This window comes from Phascolarctos cinereus, unplaced genomic scaffold (genome assembly GCF_003287225.1).
Source record: "Phascolarctos cinereus isolate Bilbo 61053 unplaced genomic scaffold, phaCin_HiC Scaffold_3;HRSCAF=262, whole genome shotgun sequence".
Classification (NCBI taxonomy): Eukaryota; Metazoa; Chordata; class Mammalia; order Diprotodontia; family Phascolarctidae; genus Phascolarctos; species Phascolarctos cinereus.
Window position 1 is genome coordinate 71,646,486 of NW_027555736.1, and position 24,561 is coordinate 71,671,046.

The 24,561-nt window shown below is 43.4% G+C and overlaps 1 protein-coding gene across 4 annotated transcripts in view; it reads right to left on the reverse strand.

The window, feature by feature from the left end:
• The window catches only part of ABCC2 (ATP binding cassette subfamily C member 2), a 71,312-nt gene that overhangs the window by 12,133 nt on the left and 34,618 nt on the right, over positions 1 to 24,561 (reverse strand). For all 4 annotated transcript variants that reach the window (XR_002326503.2, XM_020996815.2, XM_020996816.2 and 1 more), the window contains exons 12-27: positions 23,130 to 23,267; positions 21,271 to 21,417; positions 19,888 to 19,972; positions 18,566 to 18,632; positions 16,590 to 16,716; positions 14,945 to 15,121; positions 13,258 to 13,425; positions 11,083 to 11,263; positions 9,538 to 9,667; positions 8,841 to 8,982; positions 7,883 to 8,102; positions 7,594 to 7,748; positions 4,979 to 5,134; positions 3,931 to 4,130; positions 2,325 to 2,451; positions 360 to 461 (exon numbers count right to left, since the gene is read on the reverse strand). Coding sequence is in view for 3 of the 4 variants with exons in the window: in XM_020996815.2 (XP_020852474.1) it covers positions 360 to 461; positions 2,325 to 2,451; positions 3,931 to 4,130; positions 4,979 to 5,134; positions 7,594 to 7,748; positions 7,883 to 8,102; positions 8,841 to 8,982; positions 9,538 to 9,667; positions 11,083 to 11,263; positions 13,258 to 13,425; positions 14,945 to 15,121; positions 16,590 to 16,716; positions 18,566 to 18,632; positions 19,888 to 19,972; positions 21,271 to 21,417; positions 23,130 to 23,267 (2,322 nt within the window). In the remaining variant the exon portion in view is untranslated. The remainder of the gene's footprint in view (positions 1 to 359; positions 462 to 2,324; positions 2,452 to 3,930; positions 4,131 to 4,978; positions 5,135 to 7,593; positions 7,749 to 7,882; positions 8,103 to 8,840; positions 8,983 to 9,537; positions 9,668 to 11,082; positions 11,264 to 13,257; positions 13,426 to 14,944; positions 15,122 to 16,589; positions 16,717 to 18,565; positions 18,633 to 19,887; positions 19,973 to 21,270; positions 21,418 to 23,129; positions 23,268 to 24,561) is intronic.

Consider the following 24,561-nt stretch of genomic DNA (forward strand, 5'->3'; position numbering starts at 1 on the left):
GGTTTGTTTTTTGCTGAGGCAGTTGGGGTAAAGTGACTTGCCCTGAGTCACACAGCTAGTGAGCACTATATATCTGAGGCCGGACTTGAACTCAGGTCCTCCTGACTCCAGGGCCCATCCTCTACCAGCAATATTATTCTAATTAATAACCCTCAAATTCAAATATTTGGACCTGTTTGTCATAGGAGGCAAGGAGACAGAGAACAAGCAGAAAAGAGATGAGGAAATGAAGAAGTTGAAAAGAGGAGGACAGATTGAAAGGGAGTAGAAAAGTCAAAATCTGTAAAGGACTGGGTCCACTTAGGCCCAAATCATCCCTGTCTCCTGTCTCCTTCCCTCTCTCTCTAGTTCCTTCTTACCTCATTTTTCACTTTGATGTACTCATTTATTCGCTCAACAGCCACAATGTTGGTCTCCAGTTCAGAAGTCATCCTTACCAACCAGTTCAGGGTCTGGGTAATCTGCACCAAGGTCAGAAAACAATGGGTTAGCCTCTGACCTAGAAACTTGCTCCATCAGCCTATCAACAAGCATTTATTTGTTGTTTTCTGTGCCTAGTACTGTGCTAAGTACTGTGAGAGATACATAATTCATACATAGATGAAGCAGTTCCTGCTTTCAGGGAGCCCAGGACAATGAAGTGTTACTGAATGCAAGAGCAGAAGGAGTTTGGAAAATGGAGATAGCACTGTCTACAAGGGGTGTGTCGAGAATGCTCAGGGAAGGCTTCATAGAGGAACCTTGAAGGATGCATACAAATGGGATTCCAGAGTGGGGAGGGTCAAGACTTAGCAGATGAAAATGCCCCTCTCTGCCTCCTCCCAGGTGCTCTCCCTTTCCAGGGAGACGGTTAGCATCTGAGCCTAAAAGCCATGGGATAGGATCGTTGGATGGGGAGGCAGGAAAGCTGAATTCTAGCCACACTTCTGTCACCAATTACTCTTGTGATCCTAGGCAATTCACGGAACAGCTACAGTCTCGTTTTCCCATGGGCAAAATCAGGAAGTCAGGCTAGAATAATTCCCAAGTCCGGCTTTCACAGTCTGTGTTCCTAGGGGCCTGTAACAGGGATACTTCTACATGTTTCCTTGGTCTGCTTCACAGATGATGCGGTCAATAATGTTGGACTTGGAGTCAAGAGAACCTGAATTCAAATTCTCATTCAGATTCTTACTAGATCTGTGGCCCTGGGGAAGTCACTTAATCTATCTGAGCCTCTTTTGCAAAATGTGTATTTTAATAGTCCCTACCTCATAGGATTGTTATGAGAATCCCATGAGACAATGTGTGAAATGTTTTGCAAACTTTAAAGTACTATGTTGTTCTTATGAGTAACATTATTACTGTTTTACTCTGGATCTATGCCAGGCTCCTCCCTGTTTTCACAAGGATATTGGTGGGTCACCCCGGGTGTCTAGGGGCAATCCAATAGTATGTAAAAAGGGTGAACCTAGAGGTTTCCTCTGTCAGCCAGTAGGATGCTACCGAACCATGACTTCAGTTGCTAGACTGTAATCTCACACTGACCCCGAAGTCAGGAGGACCTGAGTTCAAATCCAGCCTCAGACCAAACACTTGACACTTACTAGCTGTGTGACCCTGGGCAAGTCACTTAACCCCAACTGCTTTTAAAAAAAACATGCAATTAGGATGTAATCTCCTTGGGGGCAAGGACTCATGTTACTCATCTTCGAATCTCCTCCCCATACAGCTTCGTTGGACCGTGCAAGGGCTCAACAGTAAATGAATGAATGCTGTAGAATAGTAGTGAGGAGTAACTAATAGTATTGAGCACAGTGTCTGGCATGTTATAGATGCTTTAAGACATATATTGATCAATTAGTTGATTGATTAGTAATACAAATAACAATAACTAGCATGTCTATAGCACTATAAGGGTTACAAAGTGCTTTACACATATTATTTCATTTGATCCTCACAACAGCCCTGGGAGGTAGGTGCTCTTATTATCCCCATTTTATAATGAGAAAACTGAGGCTGAGAGGTTAATGTAACATAGGTAATAAGTGTCAGAGCCAAGGTTCAAACTCAAGCCTTCCTGACTCCTAGGCCTTGGCCACTGCCTAGGGGGAGTGTGTGACCAAGGATGGACGGTAGACTAGGAGTTCTGGGGAATTCAGGAGGGAGAGGAGAAAACAAGAGTGTGGCACATTTCTCTGGCTCAGCCTCTAGCTATCTGCCTTGTGTCCCGATAAGCAAAACTGGGAATGGGGATTAGATAGATTAAGGGGAGCACTGGAGAAAAGCAGTGAGCAACTCTGAAATGAATCCCTGGTGTTCAGGCACCAAAGCTTCAGACTCACATTGAGTGCATTGGAAAGTACCAAGCCCACCATGTCCCCGGACAGGTTGTTTCTATAAATGACCATCAGCAAGGAAGGAAAGAACACCACCAGGTTCCCAATCAGCTCCAGTCGAATTGCCAGCCACCTGTGGGGAAACAGGACCAAGAGAAAAGGCTCCTGACTCCCCAGCCCTCACGATGCAGCACCAGAGGGAGTTCAGGATTCTTTGGAACAGTGTGTGTGGCAAAGGGCTCCTTACAAGGAGGCACCCGGCAGCGGGTGTGCCTCCCTCAGAGTAAGATGGGTGTCTCTAAAAATGTAGGTGTAGATTCAATTTTTGTAAAGTAAATCTGATTTTAAAGAAATTAAAGACTGGAAAAGGGGTCATACTGGGGGAGCAAAAGATCACAAACGGACAAATGAAAAAGCACCTATTATGTGTTTACTCTATGCCAAGCACTGTGCTAATTACACTAGTGCCTAAATACACTAGTGAGACTCCCAGCCTCCAAATAAATGAATAAATCAATGAGATAACAATGAATCTGATTTTAAGGAGGGGGAGGAGAATGTTGTAAGCAGCATCCCACAGTAAGTCCTTTAATACAAAAGACGACCACTTCCTCCTTGGTCTGTTCTATAAACTTGGACTTTGACAAATTCGATTTACTTAAATCAAAGTGCACCCGTAATTCCTGTGGGGTTTGGTTTTGCCTGTGGCAATGGGACTGCAGCAGTGCCCTGGCGTTGGGGGACAAACAGACTCCAAGCCCAAGTACATGGAAGTATCTTCTTGGCCCTATGAACCCATTTGTTTCACTTTACAATAAAGTCCCTGACTTCTTAGTGATCGGCTCCCACCTCGAAAAACAAAAACAAACAAACGAAAAAAACCAAGGAGCTCCAAGCTGCCTCCTTGAGTGCCTTCAGCCCCCACCAGGGAGCTTTCTTTATTCTTAAAGAATAAAGAATTCCTGTTTGCTGGGACACCTCAACCTTTAACAGGTCTTTGAGTTCAGTAGGTATCTTACCTGGAATGGGGGAGGTCCCCTAGCCCCTTTCACTTCAAAAGATATGAGCTCTCTAGGTTTTTACAGGAACATTCTGTCTTATCTACTCTCCCTCCCCTCTACCCTACAAAACAATTATCCTTCCATCAGATGGATTGGTCTACTTCTACTCAAGGAGTAAGCAGCTAGACACACAAAAAAATGGGACCTCTGTACCTTGCGCAGTACATCAGGGAATATGTCTGGTACTGGGAGATGAGTTTTTAGAAATCATATTTTTGTTTATAACTTTTATTTTTATATCACCTTTATTTCAAACTATATCCCTCTCCTTCCCCTCTGAAGCAAGTCATCCCTTGTAACAAAGATTAAAAAAGGAAAAAAGAAAAATACAACAAAGCCAACGAGTGAACACAATGGATGTGTCTGGCAATATATGCAGTATTCTTGACCCACAGCCCCCTACCTCTGTAAAGAGAGGAGGAAGGTACATTTTCTCGTTTCTTAATAAAAAATAAATAATTAACAACTGCTGGGCTTACCACACCCATCTGTAGTCAGTACCAAGCTTACAGAATTCAAAAGCATGATTCCAGACTAGAAACACCCCTCACCTGTTGGAAATGATCCAGGAAAAGACACATTTCTTGTTGGTATCAATCAAGTTTTCATTGTGCTTATGAAAACGCTGCTGATGCTCAAAGGCCCTGATGATGGACAAACCGGTCACCGTTTCACTGAAGTGGGAGTATACTGGAGACTTGGTGACAGAGTCTAGACGTCTCAGCTGGCGGGAGGTGGCCACGTAGAATCTCTGGAAGCATAAAGCAGGTTGCAGACAAAAAGGGATGGGAGGCAGAAAGTCATGTCTCTCTTGCTGGTTCTGGGAGTACTGTGGTCAGCGTGTGTGCAAGGCTGGAGCCTCAGCATTATAATCAGAGCAGTGGGGGAAGGAGAAGAAAGCAAGAAAATTCAAGAAAAGCTGGGGTGGGGTAGGGTGTCCGTATACATGTATAGCTACGCCAGCAGCCTAGAAATAATTACATGTTGAAGGCAAGCTTGATGCCCACTTCCAGGTTTGACATAGGCTACAAAAAGGAGTCTACCTTCTCTGCAGGAATGATAGCATCCATCCCAAGTGGATTCCTTCAAAGGAGCCACTAGAGAAAACAAGGTGCAGCCTTGCAGAATGGGTAGGATGCTCAAGTTGGAATCAGAAAGACCTAGGTTCAAATCCTGCCTCAGACCTTCCATAGTTGTATGATTCTGGGAAAATCACTTAAGCTTCCTGTGCCTCAGTTTCCTCATCTGCAAAAGATTGGGTGAGGAGGGCTGTTGAACTCCACAGCCTCTAAGGGTCCTTCTAGCTTTAAATCTGCAATCCTACAGCTGGCCAGGTCCCCCTATGCTCATGGTACAATCTTCTTGGTCTCAGCAACAGTGAAGTCTGGGATAGATGCTGAATCGGTAGCACCAGTCATGCCCATCCTGGCCAATGGGGCCTTCTGGCCTCAGCTTCTTCAGGATATGAATATTTCAGTGAAAAGAGGAAAGAGCTGAAGAGGCGTGAGTGACAAGCAGAAGAGCAGATACTCATGAGAAGGCCCGAGCTTTTAGAAAGCAGAGCCAGGGAGCTTAAGCAGTGAGTGAAGAGGGCTCTACCTGTACACAGATATAAACGATGGCCAGAGGAATGATGATGGCGATGAAAATTGGGGTAGCCACAGAGATCATAATAAGGGTACTGATGATGCCCAAGAAGCAAAGCATCCAGCTTCGGAGTGACATAGGAATGGTTTCATCCATTGTAGAAACGTCCTGGCAACACATGGAGTGAGGAAAGCGGTTATAAGAATGGTAAGATGTTATCCCTAAGGGCCTTAGACCCCCAACCCCCTCATTCATGCTTTATTTAAAAAAAAAAGATTCCCTATTTCTGCTTTTGCTGTAATCTTTTTTTTGAGAAAGTGATATATACGTCCTTCTATTCACGCTTCACTCTGATACTCATATTCATGGCTGTCATTTTTTCCAATTTTTTTGCTGGAAGGTAAGGATCCCAAATCATGAATGTGCATTCTATTGACTTTCTCAGCCTTGGGAAGGCTTTTCCAAAACTTCAGACAACATCGGCATCTCTTCTTTTTCCTGGAAAAGGGGAGTTCACCTTTCTTTCATTTAACCTATCCACGATTATTTGTTTTGTTTTATTTTGTTTTTTTAGGCAATTGGGGTTAAGTGACTTGCCCAGGGTCACACAGCTAGTAAGTTTAAAGTATTTGGTCTGAGACTAGATTTGAACTCAGGTCCTCCTGACTTCAGGGCCAGTGCTCTCTCTCCACCTCGCCACCTAGCTGCCCCTCTATCCATGATTATTAGTAGCTAATGATTGCTGGTAGGCAAATGGTCTCCCTCACCTGGATTACCAATGATCTTTTGTTGTTGTTGTTGTTTTTAGAGGCAATGGGGGTTAAGTGACTTGCCCAGGGTCACAAAGCTAATAAGTGCCTGAAGCTGGATTTGAACTCAGGTCCTCCTGACTCTAGGAGAAGTGTTCTATCCACTGTGCCACCTAGCTGCCCTGCAATGATCTTTTAAATGCTAAATCACATGGCCTTTTCTCAGTCCTCCAACTCCACAACCTCTCTGCTTTTGCTACAGCTAACCACCCTCTCCTGGCTACACTGTGTTCCTTGACCTCAGTAGCACTCTTCTTCTAACTCTTTAATCATTCCTTGGTGAATTCCCTCCATGGGCTCACCATCCTGCCCCCTAAGTGTGGGTACCTCCCAAGGTTCAATCCTAGGCACTCTTCTCTTATAGGATAAGAGATATAGAACTGCAAGGGACTTTAGAAATCATTTAGTCCAACCCTACTCATTTTTACAGATGAGGAAACTGAGGCCCAAAGGGATGACAAAGGTAGTAAGTGGCAGAGACAGGATTCAAACTAAAGTTCTCTGTCTCCAAACCCAGCAGTCTTTCCATTGTACCATGCTCCTCTAATAAATCTTCATCCTTGGGGGTCTCCTCTACACCCATGGGTTCAGTTGGCATCCTGACATAGACATCTCTCAACACATCCAGCCCTCATCTCCTCAGAACTCCAGTGCCACATCACCAACTGCCTACTTGACATCTCCCATCAGAGATGCCCCATTGGCATCTCAAACTCAGCAAGTCCAAAATGAAACTGATCATCTCTTCTAAGCCTACTCTGCTTCCAAACTTCCCTGGTTCTGTTGAGATCACCATCATCTACCTGGTAATCCATAGTTTTGGAATCTTTTTAAAATGCTATGTAGAACTATTAAGTATTGCTTTTTATGCCCTAAGGCAAGTAGCATTTAACATGCCCTCAAATCAACTGTGAAGGCAGAAACTCCAGATACCATCCCCATGAAGAGGAGAGACACTAAGATACTCCTAGGTGTATCTGGAGAAACCACTGTTTGAGAAAATGTAGAGTGGGGTGGAGCTGGGGAGGAGCTCATCTGTGATTTGGGGGTGAGGAGGCAGCTTCTGGAAGCCTCCTAGTTTAACTTATTTTTCTTGCTAACTAGTTTCTGTGACACTGCGGAAGCAAAAGTATTGTGCAGATAGAAATATAACAAAATCTAAAGTACAATCTTTTAAAATCATTGTTTTAAAATTTTGTCCCTTCTAAATATCAGCGCTATGGCACAAAGTCCCAGTCTCCCCACCCTAGTTAAAGATTTGGTTCTATTTTTTTGTTCTATTGCTTAATGAACATTTATATCCTTTTCTATATTTTTGTATGCATCTATGTCATCATCCCAATATAATGTGACTTCTTTGACAACAGGGATTCTTTCATTTTTGTTCTTGAACCTCCAGTGTCTGTCATATAGTAGGCACTTAATAAATGCTTGCTGGTTGATTGATATGGGGATGAACTGGATCATGATCTAGTTCGCTGCTGCCTCAAGAGCATCTGGGATCTGGACCTTTCCTTGCAAGGGAAAAAGAACTCAAAACCTACCTACTATGATGACTTCCCCTTCTCTTCTCTCAAGCAAGTGAATAAAGAAAGCTGGCTAAACTAAGCCTATGCTAGGAAAGGACACCTCTTGCCCCAACAGAAGAGCCTAAAGATTCTTGGTCTTGTTCCACAGGTGTGGCAAGGTTTCTCTCCACCTCTCCTCCACTGCTGTAAGAGATAGAGGTGCACAACACTGGTAAGGAGACTTCAACCTCAGACAGAAATACAGGGATCTTCAGATCTCAAAAAACCCAACTGCTTTTCAAGTACTCACGTTGGAAAACCTGTTCACAATCCTGCCTGTGGGTGTTGTGTCAAAAAAGCTCATGGGTGCACGAAGGATGTTGTCCAGCAGCTGCGAGTGCAGGTTTCGGGAGGCATGTATGGTACCAAAGGTGGACAGAAGACTTGCCAAAAGCACAAAGAAACCTAAAAGTGGTCATTGCTCCAGTCAGTGTCATGCTCTGACTGGAGAAAAGTTGCCCCAATCTTCTTCTCCAACCCACAGACATGAAATGGTGTTGGGGGGGTTTTCTATTATAGAGGGGAGTCATCAGACCAACCTTGAGTAAATCCTAGAGTTCCATAGATTCCAATTCTCAAGTCCCGCATAGAGGTTGGATAAGTTTTATTCCAGTAAGTCTGGGAGTCACTGGTCCATTCACTGAGCCAGAAGTTGGAGCCCATGAAAGCCGCAGAATTTCCAATGTAAGCAAGGAAGATAAAGATGATAAACCACCATCCCATTGAACTCAGATACTTCAGGAATATAGAAAGCTTCACCTGGAAAGCCCCCACACCATCATCATCATCATCATCACCATCATTATCACCATCACCACCATCACCACCACCATCATCCATCATCTATAGGAGATCCCTTGACACCTTTGTGGTTAGGAGCTGCCTGTAACAACCCAACAACCTTGATGAGAAGACAGGCTGGCAGCAAAGCCTAGCAGCCATTTTCCCATGGTGCCTGAGCCTGGGTCAGGCCAATGGACAAATATCCAAATGTCCATCAAGGTAAACATCCACCAGGTTAGTGATCCCCTGGAGATAGTATGTGTATGTGGCGGGGTGGTATAGTGCAAAGGGAAGAGAAAGATTGATATAGATTTACCTTTTCTGTTTCCCAACCAATGTTGTTTCCCAATGACATTATATGTATCACAATATATTAATATATTATTACTATATCACAATATATCCCAAACAAACCACATCAACCACAATATCAATTGGCTGAATATAATTTAGATGGTGTTTGAAGCCCAGTAGCATTAACTCTCCTGAACATCATCACTATCTTACCCATGTGTGTATAAACATTGCTTCTATGGAACTAATTGCCCCCTATAATGTTATTTCACCTGGCATTAGTTTGGGGGGTTTTTGTATTTTTTTTTTGCAGGCACAACGAAACGATTAAGTAGGATATACCTGTATACACACTAGGTCTCACCTATGTTTGTGGTCCTGAAATTCTGAGCTAAAAAATGGTGATGTTTGTTTGTTTACCTGTCCAGTTTCTACTACTTCTTTCTCAATTAGTTTCTGTCCTTTCACCACTTCTTCATTTTCTTTTTGCTTTGGCTTCATATTACCAACTTTTAGGGAATCTCGGAGGGACTTCCGATGTCTGTTGCTGCCAGACCTGGATCTGAAGAGGAGTGGAAAAACACTATCCCTAGGTGTGCTGAAGGCAGCCTCACACATCCTCTTCCTGCAAGCAGATGCTGCTATCTCTATTTGGGATCCATTCTGAGCTATACAGTCATTCTAGAAGGGCTGATATTTCAGTCCTTACTGAAACACACACACACACACACACACACACACACACACACACACACACACCCACACACACACACCCTAGTCCCATCCTCAAGCCTTCCCCTGCCCCTCCATCCACTGAGGCAGAAAAAGATGGTGCAGTGGAAATGACATTGAACTTGGCATCAGAGGACCTTAATTGGAATCCTATGTCACTTACTACCCATGTGACCTTGGCCAAGTTGCTTAATTTCTCTGCCTTAGTTCCCTCCTCTGTAAAATGAGAGAATTATACTAGACGGCCTTTGGGGTCCCTTTTAATTCCACATCTAGGATACCTTGACACTAAGAGTCTAACAGCTCCTTTCTTTAGGCTAAATACCCAGGGTAAAATCAGAACATGGAAGCAGCAGGGGCTGCTACTAAAGGACAGGTTCCCAACCTTCGACTGAGTGTTCGTTGAAAGTTATTCTCTCTTGTTAAGGCCAAGGAGACTGCGTCATTAGGAATCTCTTCTACACTTGGTACTAATCCAAGGTCATCTTCATCTTCACTTTCACTCCCATCACCAACTAGATAGAAACATAAGGATCATAGAAACAGATGCAAAAAGAGAAAACAGAATTCCTATCTATAGAAACCATACCACTCCCCAGATCAATGCAAGGAGAATCTTGATCTTACCAATTATCCACATGCCAATAATCTCACAAAGAGACCTCAGCTCTGAATACAGAACACAGTGATGTTTCAGTTCTCTGTACCTTTTGCCTAGTGTAGACTGGAAAATGGTGGGAATATTTCCTTTTCTATTACTGCTCCACACATTCCTTGCCTTCACATAAAGCAGATGAAGTCTGTTTCAGAGAGAGCTTGGTGGCCCAGTGAATGGAATGCTGGACTTGAAGTCAGGAAAATCTGAGTTCGAATCTTGCCTCAGACACTAGGTGTGCGACCCTGAGCATGTCATTTAATCAGTTCCTACCTGAGACTCTTCATCTGTAAAATGGGGATAATAGTAGCACCTACCAGAGATGAGATATTTGTGAAGTGTTTTGCAAACCTTAAAGCATTATATAAAAGCCAATTATTATATTGTTATTGTTGTTCTTCAGTCATTTCAGTCATGCCTAATTCTTCATGACCCCATCTGAGGTCTTGGTAAAGATATTAGTGTTTTTGCCACTTTCTTCTCCAGCTCACTTTACAAATGAGGAAACTAAGGCAAACAGGGTTAGGTGACTTGCCCAGAGTCACACCGCTAGTAAGTGTCCGAGGCAAGATTTGAACTCAGGAAGATGACTCTTCCTGGCTCTAAGTCCAATATTCTCCTCCACGGTGCCCCCTACTAGCCTCCGGTGCCAAATGGCAGTGGCAGAAAGAGTTCTTACATCGATGGAATCGTGGGTCTAGTCTCTATTCCTGTCATAGCTAATAGCTTGTGGTTTGTGGATGATATTTTTTCTCTTTTAATACAACCTGCTGACATGTTAAAGGTAATGGATAGTAAAAGACGGACAGCGCCAAGAAGTGACTTCACTGGGTTTGGGGGTCGAGGCTCTAAGCCAACAGAAGTGTGGCATCCCTAACCAGTGGACTTATGTGCCGGGGATGCCTCTGAGGTGAAGGCCAGCAGGGTGTCACTCTTGAGGTTGACTTGATAAGTGATAAACACACACACACACATATGTTTTGAAATGTTCTATCAACAAAGCTTTTGGTTTTTTTAATGCTCTTCTATACACTGCCCTCCCATATATTTCAATCATTCATTCATTGTATCCCTGAGTTTCAGGGACTGAGTCTGAAGTCTAAGTCAGGGACTGAGTCTGGATAAATAATCTCTAAGCACCTTAATTAAAGGTGCTGGTGATCCCAAAGTGCACTTTTAATAGGAACCTTAGCTCGTGTACACAGAAGAGTAAACCCCATGGCCTGACATTAACTCCCAGGTGCAGTTGTGTCTTATGTGACATCACTCCCCTACCTGTGGCCTCTTCTTCCGAGCTGCCCTGCTTGGCATATAGCTTCAGATTCTTGGCAAATGTCGCCCTGTTAGCCAACAGAGCATCGTAGGATCCTTTCTCCACTACGGTGCCATTCACCAAGACCACAATCTCATCCACTTTGGGAAGGAAGTGAATGCCATGCGTCACCAAGAGGCGAGTCTGCAAAATGGAATCGTTGGGTATCCCAAGTCCATCATCCGCTCCTGCTGGGGGGGGGGGCTGTAAATATAATCTCCCTCCATCCCATAAAAGTGACCAAGGAAAGGAATGCCTTTGGAACCCACTCTAGCCCCAATCTGGGGCCCCACCCTACCTCATTTCCTAACTTTTCTCAAGTCCATAATAATAATAATAATAATTCTATTCCACTCAAGAGACAACACCTTTAATCTAGCTCTTAGTGGGACTGACATTTTGAGTTGTTTTGACCAGGTGAAACAACAGGGTTTTCACTATACACACTCCTGTTCAGTTACCCTGCTGATCAAGAGAGCATATCCACAAAAAATTGATTGCTGGGGGAAGGGTGGTATAATCTGTGACCTGAGGGTATACAAGGGGTCCCAAAGGTCCTGGTGCGGTTTTAAACTTTAAAACCGCACCAAGACCTTTGGGACACCTTATATAACGAAGCTAATAGGTCCCCAGAATGACCAGACCCATGGTTCCCCAGCCAATGAAATCAAGCAACACAAAGTGCCTGATTTTGACACAGGGAATTTTATACTAAGAGGACCCCAGAAGTAGATCTGCAACACACAAAAAGGCCCTCACAGTTCAGTGCAAAAGAGCATTGTCTCTGGTGACAGAAGACTTTGGCTCTGCCCCTTATTATCAATCAATCAAGAAGCATTTATTAAACACCTACTATGTGTAGGGCACTGTGCTTGACTCTGGGTATACAAAGACAAAAAAAGAGCACTCCTGCGTCCAGGGAGCGTACATTCTTCTGGGGGAACATAATATGCATATATATATCTATATATCTATATCGATATAGATATAGATGTAGATATAGATATAGATATAGATATAGATATAGATATAGATATAGATATAGATATAGATATAGATATAAGAATACCCAAAGAGAGTAGAAACTGATTTGGTGAGGGACAAGACATCAGTCATGGGGGATCAAGAAAGCCTTCACATGGAAAGTTTCACTTGTGCCAAGATTTGAAGGAACCAAAGGACTCTAAGAGGAGGGACTGAGGGACCTCCAGCACAAAGGCAGACATGGGAGAGGAACAGAATGTGTTATTCTTGTGGAAAGGACCGTAACAGCAATAGCAGCCATTTACTGCTACTTTACATGGCACTTTGGAATTCACAAAACACATTTTTCATAACTGGCACACATGCTGTAGTCCCTTTTAAAGATGGAAGAAGATAAGTGATTTGCCCAAGCATGCTCAGATGATAAGTGGCCACACAAATATGAGACTCCCACTTCAGTGTCGAACCTAGCTTTGAACTCAACAGAGCGCAATCTTGTCCTAAAGAAGGACTCTCTCTCTCTCTGTCTCCTCTCTCCTCGTCTCTCTCTCTCTCTCTCTCTCTCTCTCTCTCTCTCTCTCTCTCTCTCTCTGCCTCTCTTCTCTCTCTCTCTCTCTCTCTCTCTCTTCTCTCTTCTCTCTCTCTCTCTGTCTCTGCCTCTCTCCTCTCTCTCTCTCTCTCTCTCTCTCTCTCTTCTCTGCTCTCTCTCTCTCTCTCTGCCTCTCCCTCTCTCTGCCTCTCCCTCTCTCTCTCTCTCTCTCTCTCTCTGCCTCTCCCTCTCTCTCTCTCTCTTCTCTCTCTCTCTCTGTCTCTCTCTCCCTCTCTCTTCTCTCTTTCTCTCTGCCTCTCCCTCTCTCTCTCTCTCTCTCTCTCTCTCTCTCTCTCTCTCTCTCTCTCTCTCTCTCTCTCTCTGTGTTGCCTCTCTCTCTCTGTGTCTCCTCTCTTCCCCCGCCCTCCCTCTCTCTCTCTCCCTCCCTCCCTCCCTCCCCACCCCAGGGGAGACAGCAGTGATTGAGAAAGAAGCAGTGGGCGTTCATCAGAAGCAGAGATGAATGATCTTCCACATGTATAGCCCTGGTACACAGTGGGTGCTTTACAAATGCTTGATGCCGCTGGATTCATGGGTAGGCTGCCACAGCTGCCTACATTCTTACCTTGTCCTTCAGTAGCCCATTGGGGCCAATGACTTTGTCGAAAAGATGCTTCCCGACGTGAGAGTCTACAGCTGAGAGTGGATCATCCAAAATGTAGATGTCCGAGCTGTTGTAGACAGCTCTGGCCAGGCTGATGCGCTGTTTCTGCCCTCCACTGACATTTATGCCCTAAAAAAAAAAGAAAGCTTTTCTGTGCATCCCACTTCTTAGGCACAAGGGAGCTGAGAATAATAATAGCTCACATTTGTTGTTCAGTCATTTCAGTCATGTCTAACTCTTCGTGACCCCATTTAGAGTTTTCTTGGCAAAGATACTGGAATGGTTTTCTGTTTCCTTCTCTAGCTCATTTTACAGATGAGGAACTGAGGTAGACTGGGTTAAGTGACTTGCTCAGGGTCACACAGCTAGGAAGTATTTGAGGGTGGATTTGAGCTCAGGAAGAGGAGTCTTCCTGATTCCCAGCCTAGTGCTCTATGCACTGCACCACCTAGCTGCCCCAGCTCACATTTAGGTACCTGCTTTAAAGTTGACAAATTGTTTTATCTGCATGATCTCATTTGATTCCCACCATGTGCTCTGGGAGGTAGGTGTTATTATTATTATCACTTCACAAAGGAGGAAATTGCGGCTCAGAGGGATTGAATGACTTGCCCAGGGTCACACAGCTAGTAAGTGTCTGAGGCTGCGTTTGAACTCAGGTCCTCCTGACTCCAGGGCTGGTGCTCTATCCACTGTGTCACTTAGCTTCCCCTTGTAGAGAATCATTTAGTTGCTCTTTTTTGTGGAGTCCATACCATCTGGTTTCTCCAGCCTTCTTTTATCCTCAGAATTTCTTCACTATGGACCTCACACGGTAATGCTGTGCTTATGTAACCTTCCAAATCATTATAGACCACAAAACACTGTGAGTCACTCGGATGGGGTGAAGAGGCCTCCATTACCCTCATCCTCGTAAGGAAGGCAGTATGACATGGTGGAAAGAGCATCAAAATAAGAGTCAGGAGACTTTGGTTCAGGTCTTGACTGCTGCTTACTGAGTGACCTTGGGCAAGTCACTTAACTCCAAAGAACCTCAGTTTATTCATCTGTAAAATGGAGGTGAGGGTGGGGGGGTAAGGTGGAAAATATTACCACTGGTGCCCAGCTCAGGTTGTCCTGAGGCACAGATGAGATGATGTAGGCAGAATACTCTGCACCTTTAAAACACTCATTACTGTTATTGCTATTATTATTATTATCATTATTGTTATTTTTGGCTAGGCAATGGGGTTAAGTGACTTGCCCAGAGTCACACAGCTAGTAAGTGTCAAGTATCTGAATCCGGATTTGAACTCAGGTCCTCCTGACTCCAGGGCTGGTGCCATCCACTGAGCTACCTAGCTGCCCCTATTATTGCTATCATTACTACTAAATACTATGCTAGAATGCATGGCAGAATGGTGCAGTGGAGAGATGGCTGTAGCCATGCAATCTGGGTTCAAATCCTGGTTGGACCATTTAATATCTTTGTAGCCTTTGGCAAATCACTTCATCTCTCTGGGCCCCACTTTTGTCATCTATGAAATGGGAGGTGTGTAGATTGGATGACATCTAAGTTCCCTTTCCCTAAATCTATGATCTTATGACCTCTAAGGACCCTCCCTGCTCTCTGATTCTCAGACCCCAAATCACTTTGGGCTCCAAGTACCTTCTCTCCAATTTCAGTGAGGTCCCCAGCAGGAAGTATTTTCAAATCTGGGAGGAGGGCACAGGCCTCTAGAATCTGCTGGTATCTCTTTTCATCAAAGGGGGATCCAAACAGAATGTTGTCTCTTAGGGTGCCATTCTGGATCCATGACTGCTGAGGGACATAGGCTATGGAGCCCTGGATGGAGAAAGAGAAGATCATGTTGACAATTGTAGTTCTAAAAACAATGAAAATGAAGGAGCAAAGAGGATAAGATAAGAAAAGAGTGATGTTCCAGTGCTTTAATTTTGAGAAATAGAGATAAGATGAGGTCTCTTGGGCACCCAGTATCTAGAAACATGGCCAGCACACACTGCATTGACCATGGAGACAAAGACAACCATTCCATTCACCATTTTGTAGTCCATATTTTTTTTTTGGAATTTTGTCTTCCCTGTGTGATCCCCAAGGATAAAGAACAGGAAGATTTGGGGCTCAGGAGGTGAGGGCATAGGGCATATATTTGTAGATACCCAGGTTCTAGTCAAGCCTGAATGATTAGGATGAACACAGATATGCCATTGATGGAAGAGGTAAGAAGAACTACAGCAAAGACAGCAAAGAGGTAGAAATTAGGTGCCAGAGAAGAATCTCTGAGATAGCCTAGAACTGCTTTGCATACTTCTCAAAAGATCTGTTTAGAATTGTACCTCACAATAGGGCCATTGAGTGGCAGAATAGGATTGCTCTGAGAGTACGATATTTTTCGATAGTCATATGTAACCCTTGGCTCAAAGGGCCGATATGTATGTTAGCTTCTTCCCAGAATCCTTCTCTCCCTTCAGGGACCTGAGGAGAGTCTGGAATGGGATAAATTCTCTCAAAGCTGGAAGTCAGAAGACCAGGATCTCTCTACTATGGAGCTTTCACCAACTCCTCCCTTGCAGGCACGAAGCACTGAGTAATCCATCTTTACCAATGAAGCACTTAGCCCAGTTCCTGGCACACAATAGACACTAAATAAGTGTTTACTGAATGAATGAATGAATGGAGCTAATCTTATACACATGGCCCTTTGACTCAAGGGTTACCCATATCAAACTAACACAGTCTAGGGGTAGAATCTGGCCTAGTTGGGCTGACTGATTTTGAAAGAGGAGCTTATACACAGAACAGAAAGGGCAGCCTTTCCAGTCACGAGAACGTTTCCAAACATAGGAAGAGGTATTCATCACCCTCTGCTTTGCCATGGCGTCCTAACTAGCTTGGTGCCTCTCTGTCTGCCTTGCAGCTGAAACCTCCCATATATGTGAGCTCTCCTCCATGAGATTGGGAGAGCCTTGAGAGTAGGGACAGTCATATTTTTCTACTTGTATCTTTATCACTTTACATAGTACTTTGCCTATAGTAAAGGGTTAATAAATCATTCATTCATTCATTCATTCATCTCTAGTTGGAGAGCAATCCAGAGCTGATGTTATAATTAGGCTTTCACCTCCAGTGCATGTTTTCAAATGAGAAAAAAGGGCTAACTGTGACTTCCAGGTTTCAGACCCAAAATGTCTTAATTTCATTAAGAAATTTAATTTTTCAGTTTCCTTAAGACATTTATTACTGCCTCTGTGATGAAACGTCAGAGGTGTGTCATCCTGCTCTTTCCCCTCACCTTGATATTGATGTGCCCACAGATGGGCTCCATTTCTCCCAACATGGCTGCCATTAGAGAGGATTTCCCGGAGCCAACAGTCCCTACCACAGCTACCAGTTGGCCTGTCTTAATATCCAGAGTCACACTGAAAGAGAAAAGAGATCATTTAGGGGAACAAAGGAGGAAGGGAGAGAGACGGAGTTAGACAGAGACAGAGGGACAGGCACATAGATATAGAGAGACAGAGAAAATCATAGAGAGGCCAAAGCCCAGAGTCTTCAAGGGGAGTCTGGCATGGGGACATCCTTATTCTTCAAAGTTGGAGACTTTGCCCTCCCAAACCCGTGACTTAGTTTCTCCCTCCATCATTTCTACCAGAGGTATGCGCAACTATTCAATTCAGCAAGCTTTTATTAAGTACTTATTAAGGATGCTCAAGGGAAGCAGCAGCCTAGGCCATGGAGAAAGAGCCAGACTTAGAGTCATGCAAACCCAGGATCAAGTCCCGTCTCTGACACATACAGGCCATGTGACACCGGGCAAGTCATTTAATTCCTCAGTACCCCCAGGCAACACTCTAAAACTATCAATTGCAGGAAAATTGCCAATCTGCATTGGTAAAAGGAATTTTGTTACAGGTCCAGTCCAAAAAATAAGGGGAAAAAAATACTCAAGATACTGTGCCGGGGCAAGGGGAATACAAAAATGAAAATTAAATAGTCCTTGCCCTCAGGGAGCTTACATTCTATTCAAGGAAGGGACCCAACATGTTTTCACGAATTCCTGCATTCTAGACAAGACACATTTCTTTAACCCTCCACTTTCACCACATTTAGAACCATAGGCAATGTCTCCCAGTCTTTTCTAGTCTATAATACAGTTACTAGCCAGGAACAAGGAGGAGCAAAAGAGTGTTAATCACCATTCTCATTGAGTCAGCCCCCAGTCTACCACTTTTCCCATGCGTACCTCATAGCTCCAACCGTATTTCATTTACACAAATATAGAAATGCACACACACATATTAAGTACACACACCAATTTTCACACACACACACACACACACACACACACGCGCACACACACACACACACACACACACACACACACACACACATACACACCCCTTTTCTCTACCATGGTCATCAAATCCTCTACTTTATATCCTCCTACTCAAAAATTGGTAGAGGAGAAGTTGGGATCTAGCACCATAGATTTAGAGATTATCTGATCCAATCTCATTTTACAAAAGGCCTGAAGAGATTAAGTGACTTGTAAGTGGTAAAGATGGGAGTCAATCTCAGTTCCTCTGATTTCTAAATCCAGTGTTCTTTCCAATGTACCCAAGAAACCTAAGCCACGGTAACTCATCAATGGATCTCTTTGTTCAGGAAAAAAAAATTATCTGAATGCCTTCTCCAAGACTCTCTGTTTCAGAGGAGTTGCTGATCTGCTTTGGTAGAGCTCAGCTCTCTATGCCAATTGGGATCGGAAATCTAGTGTGAATAAAAAGGACTTTTAAACTTGAAGTTTACTTAAAGTAAATTTAATTTTGACCAATGCCTGTTCTGGAAGTCTTTGTGTTCCACTTTGTGTTCTGGCTTTGATAACCCAGAATTCCTCTAAATAATGAAGCTTCAGAGTAGGACCTTAGCAGAGAATATTCCAGTAAGGACAGAATTAAAGACTATGTCGTGAGTCTGAGTCAGATCTATATAGTTCAATACCAATCGTACAGTCAAAGGGAAAAGAGATTTCAGTTATTTGGTGCTATCAAATTCCCCCAAACTTTTATCTTGAGGAATTCATCTGACCATGAATCTGTAGCTTTTTCTCCCCCTCTTCTATCTTAGAAAAATCCTCTGTCACATGGCTTTTTCTGTCTGTTTTACTCAGAGAACTTCTACAGAAAAATGCTTCATTCTAAGGCTCTGAGATCCCTGGGAACAGCAATAAGAACTCTCCAGAAAATGGCAGAGGAGTTGACTACTCACTTTTGGACAGCTGGTTCAATACTTCGGTCCCAGGTAAAGGAGGCCTCATGGAACTGAACAGCTTTGCCTGTTGAGAGAAATTTAAGCTCTTTCAGCTAGAGACAAGGCAGAAAATGTGTCCAGGTCTATTGTTTGAACTGCCCCTTGGTTTCTATTCCAACAAGGGGGATCCCCCTTGTCCCAGACTATCCATTCTTAGAGACTTGTTGCTGCCACAAAAGAAGTATATAAAAACTACTAGGATGAGACCAGGATTGGCTCAGGTCTTTGCTGTTGTGGGCATTTCAGACCCTGTCCAGTTTCCTTTGCTGGAGTCTTGCTGCCCAGACTATCTTCCCCAATACCAGCCATGATCTTTTTTTTTTTTTGCACTTTTTTTTTCTTTTTAGGCAATTAGGGTTAAGTGACTTGCCCAGGGTCACACAGCTAGTAAGTGTCAAGTGTTTGGTCTGAGTCCACATTTGAACTCAGGTCCTCCTGACTTCAGGGCCGGTGCTCCATCCACTGCGCCACCTAGCTGCCCCTACCAGACACGATCTTTTAAGTCCTTCCTTAGTAGCTAGTTTTGATCTGTCATTGCCTGCCTCTGACTTTCATTTCTTAAAGGCTCCTCCCTCTTCAGAATGCTCTTCTGCTGTTGCCGTCTGCTAATGTCCACTCTCCAGACTGCCTTGTGGTTATTCACTTTATATTTATGCTGTTTACGCTGTGCATGTATTTGTCTCCACTATTTGAACAGAAGCACAACGACAGCAGAGATGGTCTCATCCCTTGTTATCTCATCCCCAGTGCTTAGGACAGTGCCTGGCACATAGTAGGCACTTAATAGATGCTTGTTGGATTGATTGATGGCTGGTCTTCACTGCTTTGATTTCCAATTTCTAGACTCTTCTGAAGATCTGCCTACATCAACACCTCTCCTTTATCTGCATTCATGTCAGTTCTCCTGGCCCCACTTCACTCTGTGCTCATGATTACTATGGCGGCACACCTAACATATGTGGCCCAGGTTGCATGTTAAATTCATGGATGACCCATGGCTATAATACATGTCTCTTTATTCTCAGTCCAGTAATTTATCCTCTAGGTCTGTGATGCCCCAGTGGTTGTTCAATATACTATATGGTATATATACTTTTAATATTTAAATGTAAAATAGTTTTGTTTTGAGAATTAGGTGACACCCACCCTACTCATTTCTCCTTGCTCCCCTCAATGGGAAAATTATAACTACTATGGAGATGCAAAAATAGGTTTAGGAATCACTGCCCTGCATGCTACCTATGGGTAAACTTGACCCATTTCCAAAAGCCATCATTTACCAGGATGGACATCCTGTCCAATGTTGGATATATCCAAATCATCTCCAGTCAAGTACTTTTCCAGACGCTCAGTGGAAACACTAACCTACAAGAAAGTACAAAGTATTCTTAAGAATTAAAAGCCACCCAACAAACCTGGGCTCCTCAGTCTTGATGCTCCCTGGTTATTCCTCAGTTATGGAGGTTATGCCTCCAACATCCCCATGTGATACAACATAAGAGATTTTCCCTCTCTGTATCACTGAGTTTCCTAACTATGGTAGGGCCCTCTGAGACAACAGAAAGGAATGAAATGCTGAAGAAGTCACTGAAAGCATGCATGGTTGTGGAGGCTGGAGACTTCTGTGGAAGAGGTCACAAGAACTGAGAGAAGAAGACTCTTTAATTTGCCCGGGAGCAAAATAGGACCATTCCAAACCCCAGGGGGAAGTCAAGAAGTGCTTATACATCAGAGAGAACATTTTTACCTGATACTTTCCAGTGAGACAGGTACAATAGATATTATCTCCATTTTACAAATGGTGCAATTAAGGCTCAGAACTATTAAGTGACTTAACAAAAGTCAGACCAGACAGCTCTAGAAGATCAATAAACCCCTAGAGTGGCAGGGTTGTTGGGAAAGGCCCCTTGTCTACCTGGAAAATCACCAAAGTATATTCTAAGAATACTCGATACTTTGAGCAAGTAGTGTTCTAGGCCTTGGTTTCTTCATCTATAAATTGGGGAATTAGGAGAGGAAGATTCCAAACCCCCTTCTAATTCTATTATCCTATGTTCTGCTTTATATGATGGGTCATTCTCAGTCCCTTTGAAATTATAGACCTATGCTATAAACCTCATCATAGTATGCTCTTAACAGCAAGGTAAAATAGCGGAGTCAGGATGACATGAATTTGAATCCTGCCTCAAACACTTATTAGCTATTTGATCCTGGGAAAGTCACTTAATCTTTCTCAGCCTCAGTTTCTTAATCTGTAAAATTGAAATCATAATAGCCTCTACTTCACAGGGATATAATGAAAATCAAATGATATAATGTATGCAAAATGCTTTGTATACCTTAAAGGGCTGAGCAGTAATCATCATCATCATTATTATTATCATTATCATTACTACTACTATTCCTACCCCTACTCATTACTATTATCATTACTCCTCTTACTACTTCTATATTCATTACTATTATCATTATCATTACTACTACTATACATTATTATTATCATTATCATTACTACTATTACTCCTCTACCTACTCATTATTATTATCATTACTACTACTATTCTTACTCCTATTCATTACTATTATCATTATCATTACTACTACTGTAGCTACACATTATTATTATCATCATTATAATTACTACTGCTGCTGCTGCCACTTACCTGGAGTAGGGTAGTAATCAACATTGGGAGCATGGCCAGGGGGAAGCGGAGTAGGTTAAACAGAGTGATAGAAGTGAAGGCTTTTTGTGCATCCAAAACATTATTCTCATCCACCAGGATGTAGACAGTAAAGGTGGCCACTGATACCTGAGAATCATAAGGTCGTAGAGAAAATTGACTCTCACCCTCAAATATATACACTCAAAACATGTCATTTGGGAGTCAGTCAATTAATGAGCACTTATTAATATCCCAACCCTCTCAGCTGAGATTCTTGCCTCATATTTTAAAGAAAAAAAGTGAGGTCATTTGCCATGAACTACTCCTTTCCACTTCCTCATCTCATATCACTTAAATATCTTCTGACATGATCTCTCCCATTACCTCTGTCTCACAAGATAAAATAGCCTTACTTCTTACCAAGGCAAAACCCTTTAACCAGCACAAACAATCTCATTCCATCCCATGTCCTCCAACGGAGTGCCCTGTCTGTCATCATCACGCTATCACTTATCTTCAGTCTCTCCCTGTCTATTGCACAGGGCCTGGAACACAGTAGGTGCCTAATAAATGTTTATTGCCTGTGCCAGGCACTAGGCTGGGGTGCTGGGGATTCAAAGACAAAAATGAAAGAGTCCCTGACCTCAAAGAGCTTATATTCTACAGCTCCTGGTCTTCTCCCAGAAGCAGGTTCCTTCTATTTCCCACATGGGTGCCTCCATCGTGGGTGATCCAGGCAAAGCCCAGTTACACGTATAAATATTCAAAGGCTGAAGGATGATTTAAAAAAGACTATTGATTTGTTAGGGGAAATTTGAGCAGTTGTGGCTTTTTAAGTAAAAAGTGAGTCACTCAGAGTCTGGAGGCTCTGGTTTAAGCCATGGAACAGCAGGGGAAGAGGTGCAGGTGCAGGTGCAGGTGGCCTGGAAAAAGAACCAGACCAAAAAACCCCGCAGGAATGAAGGGCAGGGGCTGAGCCAGCTGCAGCAGGTAGCGGCAGCGCGGTGATGGAAGGCTTCAGCTGAGTGACTCCCGATTGGTCAGAGAGAACTAACTTTATCGGCCAAGAGCTCCAGGGAGATCTATTGCCCCTCAGCGCCCCCTGGAGTTGGAGAAGGGTGAAACTTTTCATAAGGGTTTGTTGCTCTCTGCTGCCGCCTCTGGCTGAAGGGCGAAAGGGAGAGAGGGCTTTGTAGCTCTTTCGGTTCACAGACAAGGGAGTGTTGCTGTCTGGTCGGCTCACACTAAAAATTTAACAAGAGGCTTTCACTCGTATGCAGTATAGTCAGGGTGTACTGGAACCAGCCCATATGAGTGGATTGTTAATTTTCAGTTAATTTCAATCTGCAAATTCTACAAATCATGGCTTGATGTATTGTTGATTGTCTAGACTTGAGAGTGATGGAGAAAATATTAACAATTAAGATTAAACTTAAAAATGTGTCTGGTGTACTTTTCCCATGCCTCCCCCACCAGTTGATTGTTAAACATTTTTTACCAGTACACCCCTGACTGTACCCTACTTTGCCTATAGGCCCCACTGCATCCCATTTGCTGCATTATATTGAGGGGCCTCATCAGGGTCAACAGAAAACTCATCAGAGAAAACTATACCCAGGGTATTAGAGACTGTTTTTGCATTTTCTTTGTATCCAGCCCTTAGCTCGGTGCCTGGCACATAGTAAACCCTTAATAAATGCCTGTTGATTGACTGACTGTCATGTCATACCATGGACTGAACTCAGAACTTCCAGGGCTGTTGCGGGGGTGGGGCTAGGGCAGTCTGCTCTCTCCAGCAAATCGCCCCAAGGCACCCAAAGCACTCATTTCACTTACTCCATTTGTTTCCTCACACTCACCAGAATAGGGGCCAGGTTGAAGATGAACACAACAACAGACTGCAGCAGAGCAAATGTCCGCAAGGCCTTCAGCTCCGTCTTCCGAATCCCCTGGATCTGATCTATAAATGACGGCTCCCAGGCAAAGTATTTCAGGATCTAGCAAAGTCAGAAGGCCACTGAATTTTAGAGCTGGAAGGAAACTTGGGGGTATGCTAGTCCAAAAGCCTTATCTTACAGATTAGGATGGGTCAGATGAAGTGACTTGTCCAAAGCTATGCAGCAAGTTAAGGCCAGATTTCCTGATTTTTAGTTCTTTGCCTTTTCCAGGATATCTTTCTGGTCACCCACACATACACTTTAGCAAGTATTGCCCATTGGGATCTCAGGACAGAATCTCTTGGGCAAAAACTAGAATAAGATCTCTACAGTGAAATGGAAAGCTTTGGGAGAGAAGCATTCGAGCTGTGCATCATGTCAATGGAACGACCTTCAAGGTCAAGAATGCAAGTCTCTGAGTAAGTTCAAAAGCTGAGAGGACAGTACTTGGACATTTCAAAAGCCTATGATTTTGCTAAACTGGTCCTCAGACAACAGTCTTTCCAGCTTGGTAGTGACTGCCAGAACTCTCATTCCACCAACACGGCCTTGGAAAACCCTAGGTCACCATTACACCACAAAGGGCCATTGGAGGATGGATAACTTTAATGGCGGAATATGTGGCAGTTAAGATATGGAAAATGAGATTCTGCAGGGTGTCAGTTGGACCATGACATTCAGCAGGACAAAGGGATCAGATCTCTGAAGTGTTCATTAAAGTAAAGAAGTTTTAAGTATGTCATTACAAGTTCAGTAGATTTTTAGCCACATACTTATAAGAGTAATAGGGATTTTTTTTTCTTTTCAAAGCAACTTTCTCTTGGGCTCAGGGACAGTAACTGATCTTTACAGCTGAGAACACCATCACAGGGTGGTATGAATAAAAGGCTGTGGGTATGGAAGAATAGCCTGCCATGCTCTTATTTAAAACCATTCAACCAAGCCACTTTAAATACTCTCTACAACTTTCTTTCTCTCTTAGAAAAACAAAAATCACACTTCTTAATTACATAAGCAATTATGTCAGGCAGTGTTTGTGACCTACTCAGAAGCCAATTTTGGATGAGGGGAGAGGGGGATCAAGATTCTTCCTACAAGTTCCAGGGCCCTGATTTCATTTCCGACTTGGAGCAACCTCCAGCCATTATGAAATAGTCTGTGGAAAAAAATTCAGCCTAGTATTTGCTTAGTATCTGCCAGAGGTGACAGACCTTCCATCTACTCAATACAAATCTTATATAAACTGTTCATGTACAGGTCGTTTCTCCTGCTGAAATGTAAGTTCCCTTAGGGCAGGGTCTATTTTTGCTTTTTCTTTGTATCCCCAGTATTTAGAGCAGTGTAAGTGCATTGA